This window comes from Notechis scutatus, chromosome Z (assembly GCF_049901735.1).
Source record: "Notechis scutatus isolate UNSWTSFEM ecotype Mainland chromosome Z, rNotScu1.2, whole genome shotgun sequence".
Taxonomy (NCBI): Eukaryota; Metazoa; Chordata; class Lepidosauria; order Squamata; family Elapidae; genus Notechis; species Notechis scutatus.
In genome coordinates this window covers 75,936,962-75,959,753 of record NC_142025.1, presented here as the reverse complement: position 1 = coordinate 75,959,753, position 22,792 = coordinate 75,936,962, and the positions used below count along the sequence as shown (strand labels likewise).

Sequence of the window (22,792 nt, the reverse complement as noted above, 5' to 3'; positions counted from 1 at the left end):
TCAAAGAAAAACAAGAAAGTCTTAGTTGCCTTTGAGACAAGCATGTTTGGGACAACTATGACCTGGATGACTGAGAATCTTCATAGACACTTGACCACATAGTCCATTTAAAATTTATCGCATTGATTCATAATGATTTCCTAAATTAGCTTGGATGTTTGCAATTTATTATTATTATTGTTGTTGTTGTTTGATATAATTATCAAATCAAATTTGTCAAGTAGTTTAAATTTTTTAGTAGTTAACTGTTAAATCACTTAAACCTTATGACTCCTTTTTATTCTACAATTACTTTTAGAAATAATTTTTAATATGTTTTTATTGTATTTCCATTATTACAACTCAAAACATCAGTTTTAACAGCGTTTTTGACATCTGTTCTAATTCTTATCTTATAAGTTTTAATACATTGAATTTACATTTATCAAACACTAATTTATATCTTTATCCATAATTATTCTTATATATTTTACATATCTATAATTCATTTTCTTGAGGTCTCTTACAAGTTAATTTTCATATCTTATTTCTTATTTCTGTTTGTTATCCAATTGTACCATTTGTGCCAAATTAAAAAATATTCAGAATCTTCTTTCTCTTTCAATTTCAATGAAAGCATATTCATTTCAACACTTTCAATTATTTTTTGTTGTATCAATTCTTCACTAGGAATATTGAAAGTTTTCCACCTTTTTCATAAGCTATTCTAGCGGCTGTTAAGATATGTAATATTAAATATTTCACTTTTTTTGGAATTTGGTCTTTAATAATTCCTATGAGAAAAGTTTCTGGTCTGAGTTCAATTTGATAACTGGTGATCTCCTGTAGCCAATTTTTGATTTTGATCCAGAATGTCCGGGTCTCGGGGCATAGCCACCACATATGGTAAAATTGTCAACTTGTTTGCATTTCCAAAATTTTGGACTTACATTAGGGTATATTTTTGCCAATCTCGTTGGAACAAGGTACCATCTGTAAAACATTTTATACAAGTCTTCTTTGTATGCTGAAGATATTGTTAGCTTATAATTTACATTCCATATTATCTCCCATTCTAGCTCTATACTATATCCAAAATTCTATGCCCAAGCTATCACAGAGCTCTTCACTGTCTCTTCTTCCATTTTGAAATTTAATAGGTATTTGTATATTTTTGATATAAATTGTTGTTATGGTCCCATTAAAATTTTATCTAATTGGTTTTGCCCTTTATCAAATTCAAAATCTTCTAAATATTTTTTATATTTATTTTGAATTTGTAAATATGGCCACCAATCGATTATAATTCCATTTTTTAAATTCTTGATTTGATTTTAATTTCCCTTGATTATCTAATAATTCATCATAGCTTACCATTTTCCTTATATCTAATCTATTCAGGTGGATCATCGCCTCCATGGTTGACAGCCAACGTGGTATCTTCATATAATGTTTATTTTTAACTTTTCTCCATGTTGTAATAAGTGAATCTCTTATTAAATGATGATTAAAGTAAGTTTGTATATTACTTTCTTTCTCCCACAGAAATGCATGCCAGCCTATCTGGAGGTCATGATCTCCAGAAAGGCTGGCATGTTAAAATTCTCTTGTCTTTTAGCTTGACCCAATCTTTAACCCAGTTTAATACTGCTGCTTGGTAGTAAAGCTCCCACTCTGGTAGTCCAAAACCACCTCTGCTCCTACTATCTTGTAATAATTTCATTTTAATGCATGGCTTCTTGTCCAACCAGACAAATTTAGTTGTCATTTTGTTTAATTCTGTAAAAAAGGGTTTTCCTAATTTTATTGGGATCATTTGAAATAGATATATTAGTTTCGGTAATGTATTCATTTTTAATACCGCTATTCTCCCTAGTAAAGACAATTTGAGTTTCCCCCACAATTCCAATTCTTTTCTAATTTGCTTTACCAATTTTATATGGTTGTCATCTTTTATTGACGAGCATCTAGAGGATAGCCATATTCCCAAATACTTCACCTTTTTTACTATCTGCAACCCCATTTTATTTTCCAGTTCTGTTTTCTGCTTTGTACAATTTTTACAACTATTATTTTGGTTTTGTTTCTATTTATTTTGAGTCCTGCTACTTCTCCACATTTTTCTATTTGTTGTAATAAATAAAAATTGTGTTCATTGGGTCTTCTACTATAAATGCCAAACTGTCCACAAATGCTTGAACTTTGTATTCTTCGTTTCTAATTTTAATCCCTTTTATCCCTGGGTTTTGTCTGGTTGCGGCTAGTAGCACTTCTAAAGATAAAATAAACAGTAGAGGTCATAGTGGACACCCTTGTCTCACCCCTTTTGCAATTCCAAAATCATCCATGGGGTCTCCATTTAACAATACACTCGCTCTTTGATTTGAATATATTTCTTGTAATGTTTTTTCTATATTGATATCGAAATTCAAGTCAAGTCAATTTGTTGCAGCATAAATTGCTAATTAAGGTTATCAAAGGCCTTTGGTGCGTCCAAAAATATTAAAGCTACTTGTTTTTCAGGGTGTACTTCGTAATATTCAATTGTATTTAATTCTGTTCTAATATTATTTTTAATTTGTCTGTTTAGTAGGAAACCGTTCTGGTCCGGGTGTATACCGTATTTATCGGCGTATAACACGCACAGGCGTATAACACGCATCTTCATTTTAAGGGGGAAATTTCAGGGAAAAAAATTTAAAAAAATTCTGCCTGCCTGCCTTAGTTTCTGGTTGTTTGGGAGCAGCTTCGCTGAGAATAATAACTATTCGCCTCTTTACTCAGCCGAAGCTGTTCCGATTCAACCATTAACGAAGGCAGGCAGGCAGGCAGAACGGAGCACTGCGGGCGGGCGGGCGGACGGGGTGGGGTGGGGGAGAGGCGACAGGAAAAGCCCCCGCTTCTTGAAGCAGTTTCTTCCTGTGCTGGTGGAGGAGCGAGAGAGCAACTGAGAGAGCTGACCCAGAGAGAAGGACAGGCTTGGTTGCTTCCTCCCTCCCTTCTTTCATTTGTGTCCTTGATCCCCATCCCAGCAGCATTCACCGAAGGCTTAACATTATATCGGCGTATAACACGCATACATCATTTGCCCCCTATTTTCAGGGGGAAAAAAGTGCGTGTTATACGCCGATAAATACGGTAATTTCACTCAGAATTGGTTTCATTCTCTCTGCCAATATTGTCATAAATCTGTAATATAATCTGTATTCAACAACGAGATTGGTACTATAGTTTGAAATTAATTGTTGATCGGTACCATCTTTTGAGATTAAAGTGATGTATGCCTCATGAGGACCAAGACTTTGGAAGTCTAGCTTCTGATAATGCCTCATTGTATAGTTCTAATAATCTTGGTTCAAATGTTTCGTGGAAGTTTTTATATAGTTCACTAGGTAGACCATCAGGTCCTGGAGTTTTGTTATTTTTCTGTTTTTTTATCGCTTTTTGCAACTCTGCAAATGTTATTTCTTTATTTAATATTTCACTTTTTTCTTCAGAGATTGGACCCAGACCGTTTTCCTCTAGTAATGCATTATATTTTCCCCCATAATTTCTTCTTGTTTATATAGCTCACCAAAATAGCTTTGCACAATTTTTTTCCCTCCATCTGATGACATATATTCCCTTCCTCGTCTTTAAGATGCTGAATTAACCTTCTTTCTTTCTCTATCTTTAATTTATGAGATAACCATTTGCCAAGTTTATTTGCTGATTCAAAAAAATTCTAACAAATTTTAAATTACGTGCACTTTCCTCTGTAAATATCAAATTTAACTTATGTCGAGTCATCCCTATTTCTTTCTTCGCTTCCATATTTTTTGGATCTTTTTGGAGTTCACATTCATATTTTTTAAAACTTTCTTGTAATTCGTTCTGTTTCTTCCATTTTTGTTTACTTTTCTTAGCTATGTATGCTATTGATATACCTCTTACATAATTTGTGGTATCCCGTAAATTCTGTAGATTGGTGTATTGTTTTAAATTGATCTTAAAAATATTTCTAATTCATCTTTAATTATCTGACTATATTCTTTTTCTTTTACTATTTGTGAATTTAATATCCATCTCCTCTTTCTTCTTCTCTGCCCTCTCCAAGTAATTTTCACAGGGTTATCATTGGCCAATATATTGGGCATTATTTCTACTGAGATAGCATCTTTCTCAATTACCTCGTTCACCCACACCATGTCAATTCTCAACCAAGATTTTTGTGGACTAGAGTAAAATGTATAATCCTTCTCGTTTGGGTTTCTTTTTGCCATATGTCTTCCAAATTAGTTTCCTCTATTAAATTCAAAAAACACTTTTGGTAAAATTTTCTTTTTTCCCTTCCTAATTTGTTCCTTACTGACATAGTCTTTTTCTATGTCTACAATGGCATTGAAGTCCCCTACTAACTACATATTTTCTTGACCCATATCAATTATTTTATCATATAATTTCTTATAAAACACCTTTTGATTATCGTTAGGGGCATATAAACCCACCAGTAATATTTGTTTTTGTTGAATATTAATTTGTACCATTAAAATTCTACCTTGTTTGTCCGCGTAAATTTGTTTTGCATTGATCCCTTTTCTAACATAAATTGTTACCCCCCCCTTTTTTTTTTAATCTGCCAATGCTGTAAATAGTACGCCTAATTTGGGGTAATCTAGACATTTTCTATATCGCTTTTGGCTATGTATTTCTTGTCAACATTTTGTTTTATTAGTTTGTCCAGTATTTGTTTTCTCTTAATCTGGGAGGTTCAATCCATTAATATTTATTGAAAGTAATTTGATTTCTTCTTCCATTTTCGGTTTTAAGTCTGTCTCAATCTTCTATTAACTCTTCTCTTTGTGGTCTTCTTAGTCCTTCTCTTCTTGGTTGTTCTCTTTCTTCTTTGCTTTTTTTTCCTGTTCCGTTTCTCCTACTTCCTGTTGTTGGTCTTCTTGTTGATCCTACTGACTTTTTACTTTCCAACTCTTCCTTACTGCTCCCTTCTTCCTCTACTTCTGCCAGCTGATCATAGAATTCTTGCGCCTTGTCGATGCTGTCAATTTTTATTCTTCTTTCTTGCCACGTCACCAGCATTCTTTCTGGCACCAGCCATCGGAACCAAATATTTTTTTTATTCAGAAATGCTGCCAGAGATCTGTAAACTTTCCTTAACTCTCTCACCAGCCTTGGGGTCTGCTTTAAGGTCACAATTTCTTTTTCTTTGTAAACCATTGGCTCATCCATTGTAATTTTATATACGATGTCTCTCACATTTTTTCTTGCGAACCTAATATGAACCTCCCTTGGCAGTTCGCCTCACATAGTTTGTATGGATTCTGTAAACCTCATTGAGTTAATTTATAATCTCTTGCTAATCCTTCTGCAATGCTTCTGCTATTAATTGAGACATTATGGCTCCTAGGTCTTCATCCTTGGATTCTGGTATGTTCTAGAACCTCAGATAAAACACTGCGCGTTCCATTTTCAAATGGATTATCGAGTTTTCCAAATCTCTATTCATCTCTGTTACTTTCCTGTCCATCCCTTCCAATTTCTTATGCTTGTTCCGTTTTAATTTCTATAATTTTTATTTTTTGTTCATTCTTCTCTATTGCCTGCTGAATTGTTCCTATTTTTTCATCCAGTTTTTGATTGTTACATTTATGTGGTTATTAAACATTGTCTCCTGCATTTTAAGCATTGTTTCCTGGATGGCTAACAATATTGTTTGCATTGTTTGCATATTAACAGTATTGCTTGCTTTTTCCGTACTCAACATTCCCTCTATCATTTTTTGACTCGCTGGAGATGCAATGGACACTGATGAGCCTGAGATCATTTTTTGCCCTTTCAGAGTCGTTGTCATGACTCTAGTCATGTTCTTTACTTTATTATATATTTCTTTATCATTCACAAAGACATCATCTTTGTTGTCTGTTCTATTCAATAGCTCTCCTTAATATATATCTCTTCACGTATCTAATCTATAGTACTGTATATCTATGTCAGTTACTATTGCTTCAGAGTTTTAGTTTAAACCGTTAATAATTCTTACAGTTATTACACGTTTCTCAGTATTTTAGCTATATTCTATTGTATTCTATCTTATGTTAAAGTTGAAGATTAAATAAGTCACAGAAAAACTATAGAGTAAGATAAAATAAGACAGAGGGTGAGTATAATATTTTCAATTTTTAATTCCTATTTTACTTATTCCTAGAGTTAATGCCTTTTAAATTATCCTTAATCAACTATATTGTATATGGATATTTAATTCTTAAATATAGATATTTAATTTATTTTAAGCAATAGATAAATATAATTAAATTCTTATCACTAAACCTTGTTTCATTAGACAATAATCAATCAATAATAATTAGAATGACAATTCATTAATCTTCTCACAGTTTCGTATCATTTAAGCTTTTAGGTTTCAGGAGTATCGTATATAAAATCTTCACTTTGTACATTCTATCCTCTATTAAGATATCTAATAATTTCAATCAAACCTTAAGAATATTATTTCATTGGTTATTTAGATAGATATGTGTCAATCAGTCAATCAAACACTGTTCATTCACTGTTCTTTCGCATTGTTTAGTCACAATCTATTGTATCAGCTTTTCTTCTGCTTTCTTTCCTATACAGATTAAGATGGTCACTTCCATTCCTAGATCTAGCTCCTTATTGTGTCTTTCTTCCACCGATCTTCTTCACTTTCAAATCCATCTAGTTTTGCTCCAATTTTCTTAAATACTCTGTTCTCCAAATTTTATAATCAAATCCAAATAATATCAATCAATCTCAAGTAACCAAATAGATCAGCTCCAATTCTCCATCTTAAAATTCCTTGCTCTCACCACCGGATCACCATTCCACGTTTGGACCGCCATCCACTGTATTAAGACTCACAGTTCAGCCATCTGATATCCGCCACTTCTTCTCTTCAACTTTCACTCTCTGCCTTCTTCACACTCCTATATTCAATCTGCTGCTCGATGCCAAAAGTGCCATTCATATTCTTGTATCTTCCTCATTGAGTGAGAGCGCCACGGCTTTGGTTCGCCATTAGAATGGCAGATATCTCACATGCTGGAGCAAATGAGGTTTCCCTTCAAAGTTGCCAATAGTCGCCCACTGTCAAACCTCTTCTCAGGCTTCCCCAACCCCTCCAGGATCTGCGTGCCCCTTGCAGGGGCCCCCAGATGCGCAGATTGGGGACGAGAAAGCAGAGCTCACTCTTCTCTCCCCACACCGCCATGGTGCTGCAACCAGAAGTTTTAGAGATAATTATTTTACCTGCTAAGTAAATGAACAAAAACCTCATAGTGAGTCCAATCAGGCCAGGAAAAGAAATAGAATGCTAACCATTTCTATTAAGTACTGTGGATGGAAGGCGACAAGGAAAGAGCTATTGCTAACTTTATTTGCATCTAACAATTCGGCTAACAGTGCAGCAGCTCAGCTAACAGCAATAGATCAAGCAACAGTAGACTCCATCTGACAGCACTTTTATAGTCAGCTGGCAGATGGTATAGCCAATAAGATTGAATGTCTCTTCCCACTATAATAGCGAACCTGAGTGAAGACTTGGTTCACAACATTCTTTCCCACCCACAGGGAGCATGCGTAGTCTTGTAAATAGGTTGGGTGGTGCCTCACCCGCCTGGACCTATGCAGTTCAGTTTCAGCAATCAGACTACGTAGACCTGTTGCTGGTGCTCTCTGGTCAGCTAGAGGCCACATTGGAGTATCGGATGTAGGCATTCTGGAATCGAGTGGGATTGGCTCCAAAGATAGGCTCACCTTGTGATTGGCTTCACTGGGCACAGAGTTCATTGGTTTAATCAACTACCATCATGATTGCTTCAGGATGGGCCCATTCCAGCTGGCAATTTGAAGTGGTGTTAACATACCCTCTCAACTGGTCAATATGACGATGCCATATCTTGCCATCCTGAAGTTCCTCCTTATAGGAACAGGATTCAGTTATTCCTATTATTTGCCCAGGTAACCACAGGGGTCCCCCAGAATAATTACGGACATACACTAGGTCCCCATTTACAAATGTTCAAATTTTACTAGTAGAGTCCTGAGGTATTTCTGGGGAATAACTTTGGTGCAACTGATCTAGATTAGTCCTTAGCCAGCAACCCATCAGAGTTCAGCCGGGCTCCAGTTTGTTATAGTGCTGGGATGACATATTGTACCAGTAGGTATCTAGCTTCTTTTGTATGTCAATTCCCCAGGCCCATCCTCGCTAAGGTCTCCTTGGATGACCACACCATTCGTTCTGTTTGCCCATTGCTGGCAGGGTGAAAAAGTGTGAGCAGGGTGTGCCAGATGCCATGTCCTGCTACAAACAGTTCCAACTGTGTTGATATGAACTGAGGCCCATTGCTGGGCATTAGTAAGTCTGGCAACCCGTGGGTTGCAAATAGCTTCCAAAGGGCCCTGATTACAGCCTTGGAGGTGGTAGATGCCATAAGTACAATCTCTAACCACTTAAAATAAGCATCAACGACCACTAGGAAGGTATGTCCTTGGAACAGTCCTGCCAGGTCTATGTGAATTCAGGAGCAGGATGTCTTGGGAGTCTTCCACTCACTTGCAGGTGTCAAGGAGGGTGTCAGCCTCAATTCTTGGCATGATTGGCACGAGGTGACCCAGTTAGCAATTGCTTTGTCCATATTAGGCCACCAAACATAAGTAGAGGCCAGCAACTTCATTTTCACAATGCCCAGGTATTCCTTATGCAAGGTTTTCAGGACTTGCTGCTGTAATTTGAGAGGGACTACAACCTTATTTCCCCATAACAGGCAACCCCACTAAGCAGACAGCTTGTTTTGATGGGCATGGAAGGGTAGGAAGTCTGTACTGACTGGTCTCTTGGGCCACCCCCTTCATACCCAGTCAAGCACCTGGGTGATTACCTTTTCCTTTATAAAATGCTTGGCGATTTCTGTGGCGGTCACAGGGGGCAGAAAGTTGGTCAATTAAAAGCACTGAGGTTGCTGGGTTGCTGGGTCTGGGTCTTCTACTGTGGTGGCTAGTGGGCATTGTCTGCGTGGCTCAGGTGTTTCCCTACACGATGTGCTATAAGCTGCTAGGAAATCCGTCCAGAGGATCATGTGAGGGAACAATACTTGCACTGTTTTGCGGTCTCTGGCGAGCAGGCCTGTTGGTCTGTCACAAGTTTGAACCAGCAGCTGTAAAGATACTCATGGAGCCTTTTAACTCCAGCAACTGCAGCCAATCCTTCTTTGTCAATTTGGCTGTAATTCTGTTCCGCCAATGAAAAAGTTCTTGAAAAAAAAAACGACTTGCACTTCTTTTCCATTTTGCAGTTTGTGACTCAGTATGGCTCCCATGCTGAATAGAGATACATCACAAGCGAGAGCCATGGGGAGGTCTTGTTATATTGCATGAGGACACTATCAGATATTAGTGGAGTTTTGACAGCTCTGAATGCTGCGGCTTCCTTTCTGCCCCAGGACAGTGTGTTTTTGTCCAGTAGCCAATGAAGGGGCTCAGCTACAGATGCCTTGTGGGGTAGAAACATGCTGTAAAAATTTAAGTCCTAAAAATGACTTGGAGTTCAGTTTTGTTAATTGGGATAGGTGCTTCTTGGATAGCTTGTATCTTGGACTCTGTTGGGTGCAGTCCGGAAGCATAGATGAGGTAGCCCAAGAACTCTACCTGTTCAAGCACGATTTTACACTTTTCTTTTTTTACCTTGAGTCCCACTTCCTGGGATTGGCCTAGCACTGCTCGCAGGCAGTCTATAAGCTCGGTTTTGTGGGTAGTACAGATTAGGACGTTGTTAAAGTATGGGACAATGCCAGGAATGTCCTGTAGTAGACGCTCCATGGGGTTTTGGAATAGTCCAGGTGCCATACTTACCCTGAAGTGTAGCCAGCAACACTTGAAAGTTCCTCTGTGTGTCACTAGTCTGCACTTCTGCTGTGGCACTGTCTACTGGAAGTTGCTGGTAGGCCTGGGCCAGGTCCAGTTTGGCGAAGACTCTTCCTTCACCCAAGGAGTGCAGGAGATGCTGAAAGACAGGTACCAGTTAAGCATTCTGCTGCAGTGCCTTGTTTAACATGCACTTATAGACAGCACATATTTGGACAGAGCCATCTGGTTTGATTAGAGTTACAATCAGGGATTCCCACTTCGCATGGTCAACTGGCTCCACGATCCCTTGCACTACAGCTGCTCGTCTACCTTTGGTAGTAAAGTGAATGGCACCTGACACAGCTTCATGAGGATGGGGGCAACCTGGGGGTCTAAATTAAAGGATATTGATGTTCCTGAATATTTGCCCAGGTCCCCACCACACATGTCAGCGAATTCTCGGGCTAGGGTCTCTACTTCTTGGTTCTGATGGTGTTGATGCCACTGATCCCTAGGCCCAGTGAAGCAAACCAGTCCAGCCCCAATAGACCTGGCAGGGATCTGTCGACCACTATCAACTGGAGGCACCCTTCAAAGTTCTGGAATTTTACCTGGAACTTGCCACTTCCAACGATAGGGATGTTGCTCCCCTGGTAGTCCCAGAGGTATAGGTTGCAATGTTGTAGATGTTTCTTTGATATCTTGGGCACTAGATGTTTGATGGTGCTCCAAGATACTATGGACAGGGAGGACCCAGTGTCCACCTCAATGCAGCAGGGGGACCTTTCTATCATGATTGAGATGTGTATCTTATTTACATAGGCCGGGCAGGCTTGCCCAATCACTGTCTTTGCCCTGCCCTGGCTCTTGGCAATGGCAAAGCAGTCTTCTTTCCGTCATTGTTGTTTCTGTGAGGCTTGTAGGCATAGATTCTGCACCTCTGACAGATGGCATACTTGAACTTGCACACTGCCCATAGGTGGTTTCTGCCACAGCCCACACATGCTGCTTGGGATTGCCACAGTTTCATCTCGCTCGCCCAGCCTTTTCCTTTTGCGGACTTGACTTGGTTGATGTCATCGTCCTCCTCAGGTGCCTCTTCAGGATCTACCTCGTCATGGTGCACAGTGATGGTCCTTCTCATGGCAGCCAGACTGCTCGCTCCTTGGATTTCTGCCATGGATACATTAGACATGTTGGCAGCTTGGGCCTTGTTGAGCACAAGCTGGAGGGTGAGGTCAGCCTTGGCAAGTAGACATTGCTGAAGACAGATGTTCCTCATGCCACACACTAATCAGTCTAAGAAGACATTGTCAAGATCTCTGAAGTCACAGTATAGGGCTGCCCTTCATAGTGCCACCATGTACAGGCTAATTGATTTGCCCTCCACTTGGTTTCAGAGATTAAACGCATGCCAGCAGACAATCCACAATGGCTTGGGCACATAGTGATTCCTCAGGATGCTTTGTAGGGTATCCCAGGATACCAACTATATGGTCTGAGGGGCTGGAAGGGCCTTCGCTGTCTTCATAAGCAAATAATATATAAAATTTTCATAAACAAATAATATATAAAGCTGTACATGTATCATATCAAAATCAAGAAGTCTCTATTCAGTATAATATGGCTGATATCAATGTCTTTGTTTCCCATTGTGGTACAATTTGCTGGCAAACTTCTTATAAAACTGAGCCTGAAAGATAAAAACCTTTAAATGTACAGACTCAATTAATATAGTAATATTTTTATGTTAAATAGTTCTAAATGAATGTATTACCAAGGATATTATACTTGTTTCAGATGATTCCAATAAAATTAGGGAAAGAATACTTTGAGGATTTAAATAAAATGATGTTGAAATATATATGGCAGGGAAAGAAGACAAGAATTAAACTAAAACTATTACAAGACACTAATTGGGAGTTATATTATCAGGCAGTAATATTGATGTGGATGAAAGAATGGATTGTTTTGAGAAATACTAGACTGTTAACATTGGAAGGCCATGATTTGCAATTGCATGCATTTTATGATATAAGGAAAGTAAAGCGCATACTTTCGGAGACATTATATTCGAGATGCTTTATTATCAACATGGGAAAAAATAAGGGAACAACACTATTTGAAAGTCTGGTTATCAACAATGGAGGCATTTGCATATCCAAATGTTTTTAAAATGGAACATATTATTAGATATAGTGAAATTTTAAATGAAAAGGGTGAATTCAAAACAAAGTAAGAACTAGATTGGTATAACAAGAGATAAATATGATTTGGCATTCATATATGCAAATACATTCTAGATATGAAAAAGATAGTAAGATAGATGGGTTTTATAAAGAATTGACTGAATTAGATAAAATCTTAACAGGCACTGAAGAGACGATGATTAAAAAAATTCTATGATTACTTATTAGGAGTGAAATTAGAAGAATGAGTTAAAGAAACAATGATTGCATGGGGGGAAATTTTGGATATGCGATAGATTTGGATAAATGGCAGAAGTTATGGACTAGAAATTATAAATTAACAATTTAAAAACTTATAAAGAGAATTTGTATAAGATGTTTTACAGGTGGCATCTACCCCCGGCAAGAATAGCAAAGATGTTCAAGGACAAATTGGCAAAATGTTGGAAATGTCATCAGATACCTGGATCTTATTACCATATGTGGTGGACATGTGCAGAAGCTAAAAGATATTGAAGTAAAATACGCACGTGGTTGGAAAAAATGATAAAACAGCATTAGATTTAAAACCAGAGATATTTTTATTGGGGATTTTACCTGAAGGTTATAGTAAAGAAACAACATACTTGATTATTGTTTTAACTGCAGCTAGAATTGTATTTACTCAAAATTGGAAAAATGAGAAAATTCCGACGGAGGAGGAGGTGATTAAGAAAATAATGGAATGTGCAGAAATGAGTAGACTAACATTAGCAATCAGAGAGCAAGAAGAAAAGGAATATTATAAGATTTGGGATTTATTTTATCAATGGCTAGATAGAAGAGTAAGAAATTGAAGTATATTGTATTAATAATGTTATATTATAATAGATTATTTTTGAATAAGTTATATTATGGATATAATTTAGTAAAAATTGAGATTTGCCTTCAAAGATAGCCTGAAATTGAAATTAACAATGATAGCATAATAATGATATAATACAAAATGTTGACTAGAATATAATATGAATGTAAAGTTAAGAGAAAAGGAATATAGATATTGCGCACACGAGATATATACCAAACCAACACATTATACAACTGAAAGAAAATTTTATTTGTTGTTTTGTCTGTTATAAAAATAAAAAACTTTTTCAAAAAATAAAAGGAATCATTCTGCTGGTTTTTCAAATTAAGGGACTCACGGAGATGTTTTGTCTGGGAGCCCTTAAAATCCTGGAGGCACTATTAATGCACTGATAACATATATAAGGGATGAATTCAACTGCGTCAGGGATGATTATTTGGATGCAAATTGTGATGCCGTGCTTGATTATTATATGTCCCTTTCAAATATCCACTCCCATTTGCAAAAGGTATAAGGGGAAAAATGTACACAAATTGCTCTGTTTTATTTAAACAATTCTTCCATTCTACTTCTTAACTTCCATAAAGATACCTGAGGATTAAATAACATAAAATATTCTTTATTTTCCCACTGGATAGCATGGGTTATTTAATACAAATATGATACTTTGCTATAAAAATATAACTCAAATTATTTAAATAATGCAAAACAATGCTAATCTTCCATAAACCAGGCATAGTCTGGGCAGTTGCTTTCTAATTTAATGGATATGTTTTAATTCACCCAGTCTTATAGGAATTAGCCTTAGCAAATCTAGTAAGTATGTAAATACATACATACATACATACATACATACATACATACATACACATACATACCATTTCATTTTATTTCATTTCACCTGCAGTTGGACATTGGCTATTGGAGACCAAGTATTCTATGATGGATGAGCTACCGCGTTGCCTCAGCTCCTGCCAACCAAACAGTTCAAAACAGTGGTGGGATCAAAAAAAATTACTACTGGGCATGGCTTGGTGGGCGTGGCATGTGTGGCTTGGTGGGCATGGCAAGGGAAGGATACTACAAAATCTCCATTCCAACTCCACTCCTGGGAGAAGATTACTGCAAAATGCCCATTCCCTCCCCACCCCACTAACCTGCTTTCCAGCTCCGTTCTCCTGTGCAAGACAACAAAAGAAGACCCAGCCAATCAGCTGGGACTTGGGAGGCAGAGAATAGATGGGGAAGGGGCCAGTCAGAGGTGGTATTTGCCGGTTCTCTGAACTACTGAAAATTTCTGCTACTGGTTCCCCAGAACTGGTCAGAACCTGCTGAATACCACCTCTGGTTCAAAAGCATACAAATGCAAGTAGATAAATAGGTATCACTTTGGTGCAAAGGTAACAACATTCCATCTGCCTCAGGATATGGTCATACTGGCCCCATATATGTTATATATGTCAAATCATCAAGTCTCCTTTAGCTAGTTAAAGCTAATCTACCTAATGTTATCCAAAATAATTTAACATTCCAGGATGGGGAGGAGCAGCAGCTGCACCACAAGAAAAGTGGCATATAAGTTGGATAAATAAATAAGTGAATAAACAAATAAAAATGAAAGTTCTCTTTCTGAAGGAGCTAAACAATATATATATGAAACATTAACCTCAGTTAAGATGTTGAAGCTGTGTATAAAACATGTTTGCCATGAACAAGCTAAATTGATTTAAACCAGGTTATTTCCATGTATATTTGAATGGAAATAATTCTTATATGGAAATTCTATATCCATTAGGTGTTCTAAATCCTACTGAAACCAGGATCTAACCACAGAGCTACCAACCAAAAATTATGTTGGAAAGAAACAATACTGGAGGAAAAGGAGTGGGAGTGTTACATTCACCTGTTTTTGTGGATCAGTTCCACTTGTAGGAAATGCTACAATAAATGTCCCGATGAAGGTGATTTCATTGGAATGTCCCAAGATAAGATGACTTTGGCTCAAGTTTTGGATCCACTGGGTCCAAATTATTCAGTGCCTCCAGTCAAAAAGACGTCTGAGACTGGCCCTAAACTACATTAGCTTAGAGTTTCCATAACTATTTCTCTTTCCAGTGTTTCCAGTTGAAACTGATATAAAAGACACATAAAAATGTCTAGTGGACTGAAAATCCAGCAAAAGAATTCATACCATATATAATGCAAAATTTTAGCAGTGGTGTACTAAATGTGACTTAGATTTGGAGGAATCTTAAATCTTTTTACTAAGAAGTGAATTCAATTTCTCCGGAGAGTTTCTTATGAATAAATATAATTAAATCAAAATTGTGGTCTATTATAAGGGAAATGTATTTACTTCCTAAATAAATAGATGAGAGGAGAAACAAGGCAAAACAGTTGTAAATTAGTTACATAATAAAATAATACTAGCTGGAGTAAGATTTCTACTAGTAAGAGAAATAGATATCTTTTTATGATATTCAAACAAAGGAAAACTTTATTCTATCTGTTTTTCAAAGACATTAGCTGCTATCAAACATCTTCATTCGCTTTTGAAATGAAATGTTTAACAAATGTCTAGTTATATTTTATAGTATAATTGCTTTGAAAACTAGTGATTTATTTGAAAGTTCTTAATTATAGTTTAAATTTCAATTGTCCACATATTTTCCCTTCTTCGTTGAATCTGTAAATCATGAATTTAAAAATAGACTACCAGATTATCTGGACAAATCATAATACTCAGCTTATCTCCCTCTCTCTCTCCCCCTCCCTCCTCCCACCTGAAAACATACACTTTATTTTGTCCATCAATTCAAAAGCAGTATAAATTGTCTGGCTACATATATTTCCTTGAGGTACATACACACACATCAACTTTATGTCTAAAAATGCAGACAAAAACATGCTACAAACCATAGGCATGATTTAATGCCTACATTTGTGGGTTGTGTTCATGGTTGTGGCAGAGAATGTTTCTGTTTGTGTGTCACGACAATCTATTCAGTCAAGGAAAACAACCTCAGAAAGCACAATAAAAGATTGTTTCCTTTTGTATTATTCTCTGATCAAAATAGATTCTCCTAAACCAAATAACTATTCTCTCTTAAAAAAACAATCTGTACACTGTCAAACACAACAGTAAATAGATTCCCATCTTTCTTTAAGCTCTTTCAATTTAGATTCAAAACAGAATTATATATGGAAACTAGCCTTGTTAACATGTTGGTCCAGCAAACTCAAGTCTGTAAACCATCACTAATTCTTTTCTTTTATTCATAGTACAAGTGTGTACATCTGTAGACACCTGAGGAAGCCCTGAAGAACTATAAATAGCTTTTTCTGAGGCAGGGGGAGGGGAAATAGCACATTCCTAAAGATGGTGCAGAGAAGCTTTTTGTACAAATAAATCAGGAAAGAAAGCCTCTTAAGAAGTTAAACAGAATGATATTATACATAGATAGTGAGAGAAAAATCTGCTGCCATTAAGAAGGATCCAGTAGAAACACCAAGATTTCAGGCAGATGGATAAAGAAAACTGGGGAAAGGAATAGTACATACATATGCATTTGTGTGTGTATGTGTGTATGATATACGTGTGTGTGTGTGTTTATATATATATATATATATATATATATATATATATATATATATATATATATATATATATATATATATATATAGATATATATATAGATAGATAGATAGATAGATAGATATAGATATATATATATAGATATATATATAGATATATAGATATAGATATAGATATAGATATAGATATAGATATAGATATATATAGATATATATAGATATATATAGATATATATAGATATATATACACACACACACACACACACACACACATCATATATATATATATATGATATTTAAATAGTAATAAAAATCAGTGGTTTGGAAGGATTTTCTCATTGGGTAAGGAACAAGAGGGGGAAGAAAATAGAAAACTGGGGAAAGAGATGGTACATATGCATCCATGTATCCACAATACATGCATGCACACACACAAAATCCCTTTACCCAGTTATACACACACACACACACATATATTGTGTGTGTGAAAAGTAATAAAATTAGTGGTTTGCCCTTCTAACATTTTCATAGAAAGAAATAATTTCCTTCATTATTAATTCCTCATTGTCAGCCCATAGATAGCCTAATTCAAACTTTCTTGTAACCCTTGGGGGTAAGCCATCAGGCTAGAAACTGGAAGATCATGAATCTCTGGATATATTGAAGTAGAGTTTATCACAAAATACAAGGTTATACTCTCCTGTATTTTACAATAGTCTCAAAACATTCTGAAAGGTTGCTTAATATTAATCAAATTATTTTTTTTCAAGTAGAGTTATCCCAAATTCTATAACTAGCTGGCTGGCTTATTTTATGAACATGTAAAATATAGAGACAGTTTGGTGTAGTGGTTAAGGCATCAGAATAGAATCTTGGAGACCATTAATTCTAATTCTTAAATACAAAACTGGATGACCTTGAGCCTGTCATTCTTTCTCAGCCTTAGGAAGGAGGCAATGGCAAACCACTTCTGAAAAATCTTGCCCATAAAATTGCAGCTCATACTGTTTTTGAGAATCAGGCACAATTAAAAAAAGAAACAATAATGATTCATCCATCATATCCTATCCAAATTCACTTTTGTCTCGTTTAAAATATCCCCCAATTAGGCATATGATAATAGTTGCACATATATTCAGAGAAAGATATGCTTCAGAGTACCAATTCAACACTGTATCATATCTTTATGTTCTCAGAAAACAAATAGCATATATATTTACTGAGACATGTGAAGTGATACTATTAATCTGTGATTTAAGAGGAGCTCATGCCAATACCAATATCAACCATACTCTTTACTTCTACCAGATGTCCTCAACAGATATTATGCTCTAACCTGTACGAGAAGCAATTTCACATGGATCCAATATCCAAAAACATACACTTCACATCATAAACTGCAAATCATGATGCAATTCCAAGCCTTTTGGTTAGAGATTTTCAAAACATTTAATTTGTCAGACGATTTTTAAAAAATAAATTTGCTACTTGTATAATAGAATAGTATGATTGCAAAGTCTGTTTGCATTCATGAGAATCTTGAAAATGAATACCAGAAATCAACTTATTTTAAAAATAGTACACTGTTATAATTTTTGAGAAACAGTTTCAGCTTGTTTGCCCTAATTCTTATCAGTCCCTAAGAAGACACTGTACTGTGAACATTTTTTTAGCATTTCCCCCCTTCCCCCTCTTAAAGACTGAAGAACCTGGTGAGGAACTGTTTAGAGGAAGCCTACTCACCGTCTTCCAGAGGGGCTTCCTCTTGACACTGACTGAAGTGGCAGTGACTATGAGATGGGAGACGGTCACTACCAAACCGAAGACGATGGCCAGGAGAGTGCGGACGGGCAAGAGGGAGTAGGAGACAAAGATGACCAGCATGAGCTGCCACATACCCTGCTCGGGGGCGCTGGGTGGCTCCATGCCATAGGAGCCCACCGAGAAAGGGCAGCAGAGGAAGGCGAAGGTAAAGCTGAAAAGCAAGGTGAGCTTCACTATCTGCTGTAGCTGTGTGACTTGCAGGTACTTAACATTGGTGACGATGAAGAGGGAGAGGAAGATGATACAGTGCACCGGATGGGAGCCCTTGGAAATAGTCAGGCTGGGGCCCGAAAGCAGCTCCAGCAGCGCCAAGCTGGCAGTCAGTGCGATGAGGACTGCCAGCGCTTTGAGTGTGGATGTCTGCTCCAGCTTCAGATTGTAATTCTGGAAGAGCGACTCCAGTTCCTTGCAGTCGAACTGATCCTCACAGGCGACGCCGTCTAGGAAGGGCAACGGGGGACCCTCTCCGACAGTTCTCACTACCACGGCCGCAGCTCCGGAGGTGCTGCTACTACTGCCTGCAGCCGACGGAGTTGGCAGTGGCGCCGCTGCCAACGGCGGGCCGGGTGTGGAGGAGCAGCAGCAACAGCAGCAGCAGCGGCGGCGGCGACAACATTTCTTCTTTCTCGTCTTCTTGCTCTTCTTGACTTTCTGAAACGGCATTTCCTCCATGTCAGGGCCATTCATAAACCCCGCAGAGGGAAAGCTCCTCCGCTGCTTCGGCCACTGTCGCCCCCGTCGCTCAGCTCTGAAAAGAAACCGGGGAAAGAGGGGCGGGAGGGGGGCGGCGGCGGCTGCTTTTTTGAGACCGCGGGAAAGCGGTGGGGGGGGGGGTGGCGAGCAGGAGCGGTTCTAGACACTGAAAGCTAACCGAAAAGAGAGCAGCAGTCCCCGAAGGCAGCCAAGCCGCCGCCACACGCAACAGCAACCGCCGGAGAAGTCCGCTTTTCAGATGGCCTCAGAGCGTCTTTCGGAGGCGCAAAGTCACTCTCACTACGTTCCAGGCTGTCGCTGCCACCGCTTCTAATTCAACGTGCGGTGTTCCCTGCTCGCACTACATAGCTAATAGGTTCTACACACAAACACACTCGGCTTTTCTGGCCTGCAGCTTGCAGGGGCTACAATCCCCGAATGCCTTTGTCCGAAGACAGCAAAAAAGAGGAACGGCTGAGAGACAAAAGACAAGGATGGGCAAAAGACTCGATCCACAGGCTGGTTTGATCAGAGGCGGCAATTTGGAGGATACGGTGGTAGAAGGGAGACGCAAGCATGCTGGTTTCTAGGGAATAAAACGAAGCAATAAGAACTCAACCCTCCCATCAGTAACGCAATCAAATAAAAAAACGATCTTCCAAATAATAATTATACATATAGGTTAAATTAATAGGATTCCAACAGCGACAGAGCCAGATCAGGAGAGAGAAAAAGAGTTAAATGGGGAAATATCAAGACAGGGTGATCCCCTTCCTACATCCAAAAGCATTTTACCCAAGGAAGCGTCCTGCGCTTGCGCACCGTTTTGGTTTGAGAAACCAGGCGCGTCTGCCCAATCTTAGTAGATTGCGGGCGGGGAGAGGGGAGAGAAATGTCCCTTTGAGGTTTTAAACAGGGTCTTGTCCGAGTTTGATGCCCCTCCCCACTTCCTTAGCCTTCTCCTAATTCTTGTCCTTCGCCATTTCTCCATCGCGCGTATTCGTGCTTTTATTCACTTTCACCGAGCAAAACGCCTGAGAGGTGTTTTTTTTTTTAACTTTGTGTCACGCCTTCCTGCCAACAGATTAGAATGGACACCTAGTAGTGCATGCAGTATCGGCAGCAAACTGGCTGCAGTACACGAGAGAGCGGAAAATGGCAAGTGGGGAGAGGAATCTAGGGGCATAGTCGGGGGCGAGCTGGTTTTTTTAACATGAATTCTTTTTTTAAAAGTTAGCTCGGACGACTCTTGCGATAACTGAACACATCGCCATTTAAAATTTACCTGCAAAACGAATCTCCTTAATTTCCCAGTCTATCTAGGAGGGACGAGTGTATTCATAACATTTAAACATTCTGAAAGGATGATGAATTTTTCAAAGCAGTGTCCTCAAAGAAGCAACTTTTACATCGGAATGGCTTTTTCCCAAGGTTTAAGGAGAACGGAACCAGCCTTTCAGCATTCTAGCCGTTTTCAGATTTTCGAGGTCCGGGTGTGCGCGCATACACAAAGATCTGCGGTTACCATTTTGTTAGGTTGCTTTTAGGTCCCCTCGTATTCGTTAGTGCAACACCGTAGAACAGGACAAAGACAGCATCTGTTCAAATGGCAAGCACCTCAACTGCTAAGGAATGAGGTTGCTGCTGCCACCTGCGTAGCTGTTAACTACCTCCTTACTACAACTGCCCTTCTTTGTAAGTGGTCTGATAAATGTCTAGGTGAATTAGCGAGTACCAGTATTAATTTTCTTAAAGCATGCTAATATACTTTGGACCCAGTTCTACAAAACTTCATAGTCAAAATTAATCATCCTCGTTCTAAACAAATTAGAGCCAGATTGTTCCTTTCTATCAATTGTCAATAGTTCATAAGTATGTGGTATTTTTAACCCATTCTCTATTAGCTAGATGAATCATTGTCATAGATCTCAGTTTGAATTTTATCCAAGATATAGAGCTTATTACAATTGCCAAGATGGAAACAAACAATTGGGAATTCCCAAGTGTTAAATAGTCTTGGTAAATGGATAAGCATATATATTTAATTAATAAATAATAGTTGGTTATGTACAGCTTCCTTCAAATGGTTCCTGTGAGAAAGAACTGAAAAGCCATCAAGCAACTGGTCCCCTTGAAAGAGTTGAAAGATGGAGTTGTTGCAATTGTGAAACTGACCTGCTGGAAGCTCTGCAGAGCTGCAGTATTTCCAAGATCAGATTTACTGCAGTTTCAAATTCATCAGAGTTAATCAAGAAATAGATCAGGCAATCTTTTGAACATACCAAATTTTGTGGAATTAAGGAGTTCAAACTTGCTTTTGAAATTAGGATAAAGACTTTGTGTAGAAATAGTGCAATTATTGTTCTGTACAACTACTTGCTCAAAAAAAATCTATCACAAAATTTATGCCTGAAAATCAGATTATGTTAATGGGAATGTACATATTACATATTGTACACACATTCAAAGCATGGTTACTTTTCTTTAAGAAGAAGTAGCTTTGGTATAAAGCAGTTTGAAACAGATAGCTCAAGTCAGAAAAAAGTATGATCACTTAGAATAGAATAACAGTTGGAAAGGAGGTCTTTTAGTCCAACCCCTTGCTTAGGCAGGAAACCCTACACCACTTCAGACAAATGGTTATCCAACATCTTTTTTAAAACTTCCAGCATTGGAGCATTCACAACTTCTGGAGGCAAGTTGTTCCACTGATTCAATTGTTCTAACTTTTTATACTGCGTATCATTTCCAAAGTATATTTGAAAAATAACAGAGTTCTCCACAGATTAAGAAAGAGTTTTGCTGTAGAGAAGTTACTTCTATTTCCTGATAAGACTTCTAAGTTCCACAGCTTCCTTGTTCTAAAGCTATTCTCCAGAAATAGCAGTTTTTTTATGTATCTATGTGATAACTCACAGATTTATTGATGTCTTTTCATGTTTATTTACCTGTACAGTAATGTCAAACAGATACATGTTGGATTCTAGGGTTTGGAACATTTTCACACATAAACATTACAAATGCTTCTTTGCTATATAGCTTCGAGAATAATACACATATGTTTATAACTTAAGTTTCATATTGAATGTGAAATCATGTTATGCTTTAACTTCCTAGTGTGGGACCATGCTGACTTCCTTGGTTTGGCTTCCTAGCATGAAAAGTGGAAGCTTTAACATTATTTAACTTACTTAACATCAATTTTTCCTATTCTATTGCCTACCAAAGATTGTAAAGAGAAGATGGCTTTCAGATTTGATTAGGAAACAGAAAAACAAAAGAGATGGGCTAATCTTTGATTTAAGAAGCAAATAAAGACCTGCAATGATTACAGCAATGCAGAATTTATAAAAAGGTTGTAATATATAAAGAGGAAAAGTTACTGGGCAATATATACATTGGAAAAAATGGGAAGATACATATTTCAAAACTGAAAACAAAATAAAAATATCACAAATATTTTACAACAGGGGTGTCAAACTCAAGGCTCAGGGACCAGATCCGGCCTGCGGAGTGCTTAGATCTGGCCCATAGGGCCATCCTGGAAACACTGAAGGTCCGGCCCGCAGTGCCTCTACTAGCAAAAACAGAGCTCAGAAGGGTTGTATGCAGCCCTCGTGAGCTCCATTTTTGGCCACAACAGCCTCCTGCAGCCCTCTGCCAGCAGAAATGGAGCTCGGTGGGGCTCTGTTTTCACTGGCAGAGGTCTGCAGGAGGCTGTTGCGGCCAAAAACGCAGCTTGTAAGGGCTGCGTGCACCCCTCCCCCCAAGCTCCGTTTTTTCTGGC

The 22,792-nt window shown here is 37.9% G+C and overlaps 1 protein-coding gene across 1 annotated transcript in view; it reads right to left on the bottom strand.

Annotated features, from left to right (window-relative positions):
- Positions 1 to 21,586, bottom strand: part of ADCY1 (adenylate cyclase 1) — a 256,331-nt gene extending 234,745 nt beyond the window's left edge. Inside the window, exon 1 of the mRNA XM_087946948.1 lies at positions 18,232 to 21,586. Within this exon, the coding sequence (XP_087803074.1) occupies positions 18,232 to 18,999 (768 nt within the window). The 5' untranslated portion in view covers positions 19,000 to 21,586. The remainder of the gene's footprint in view (positions 1 to 18,231) is intronic.
- Positions 21,587 to 22,792: the final 1,206 nt, after the last annotated feature.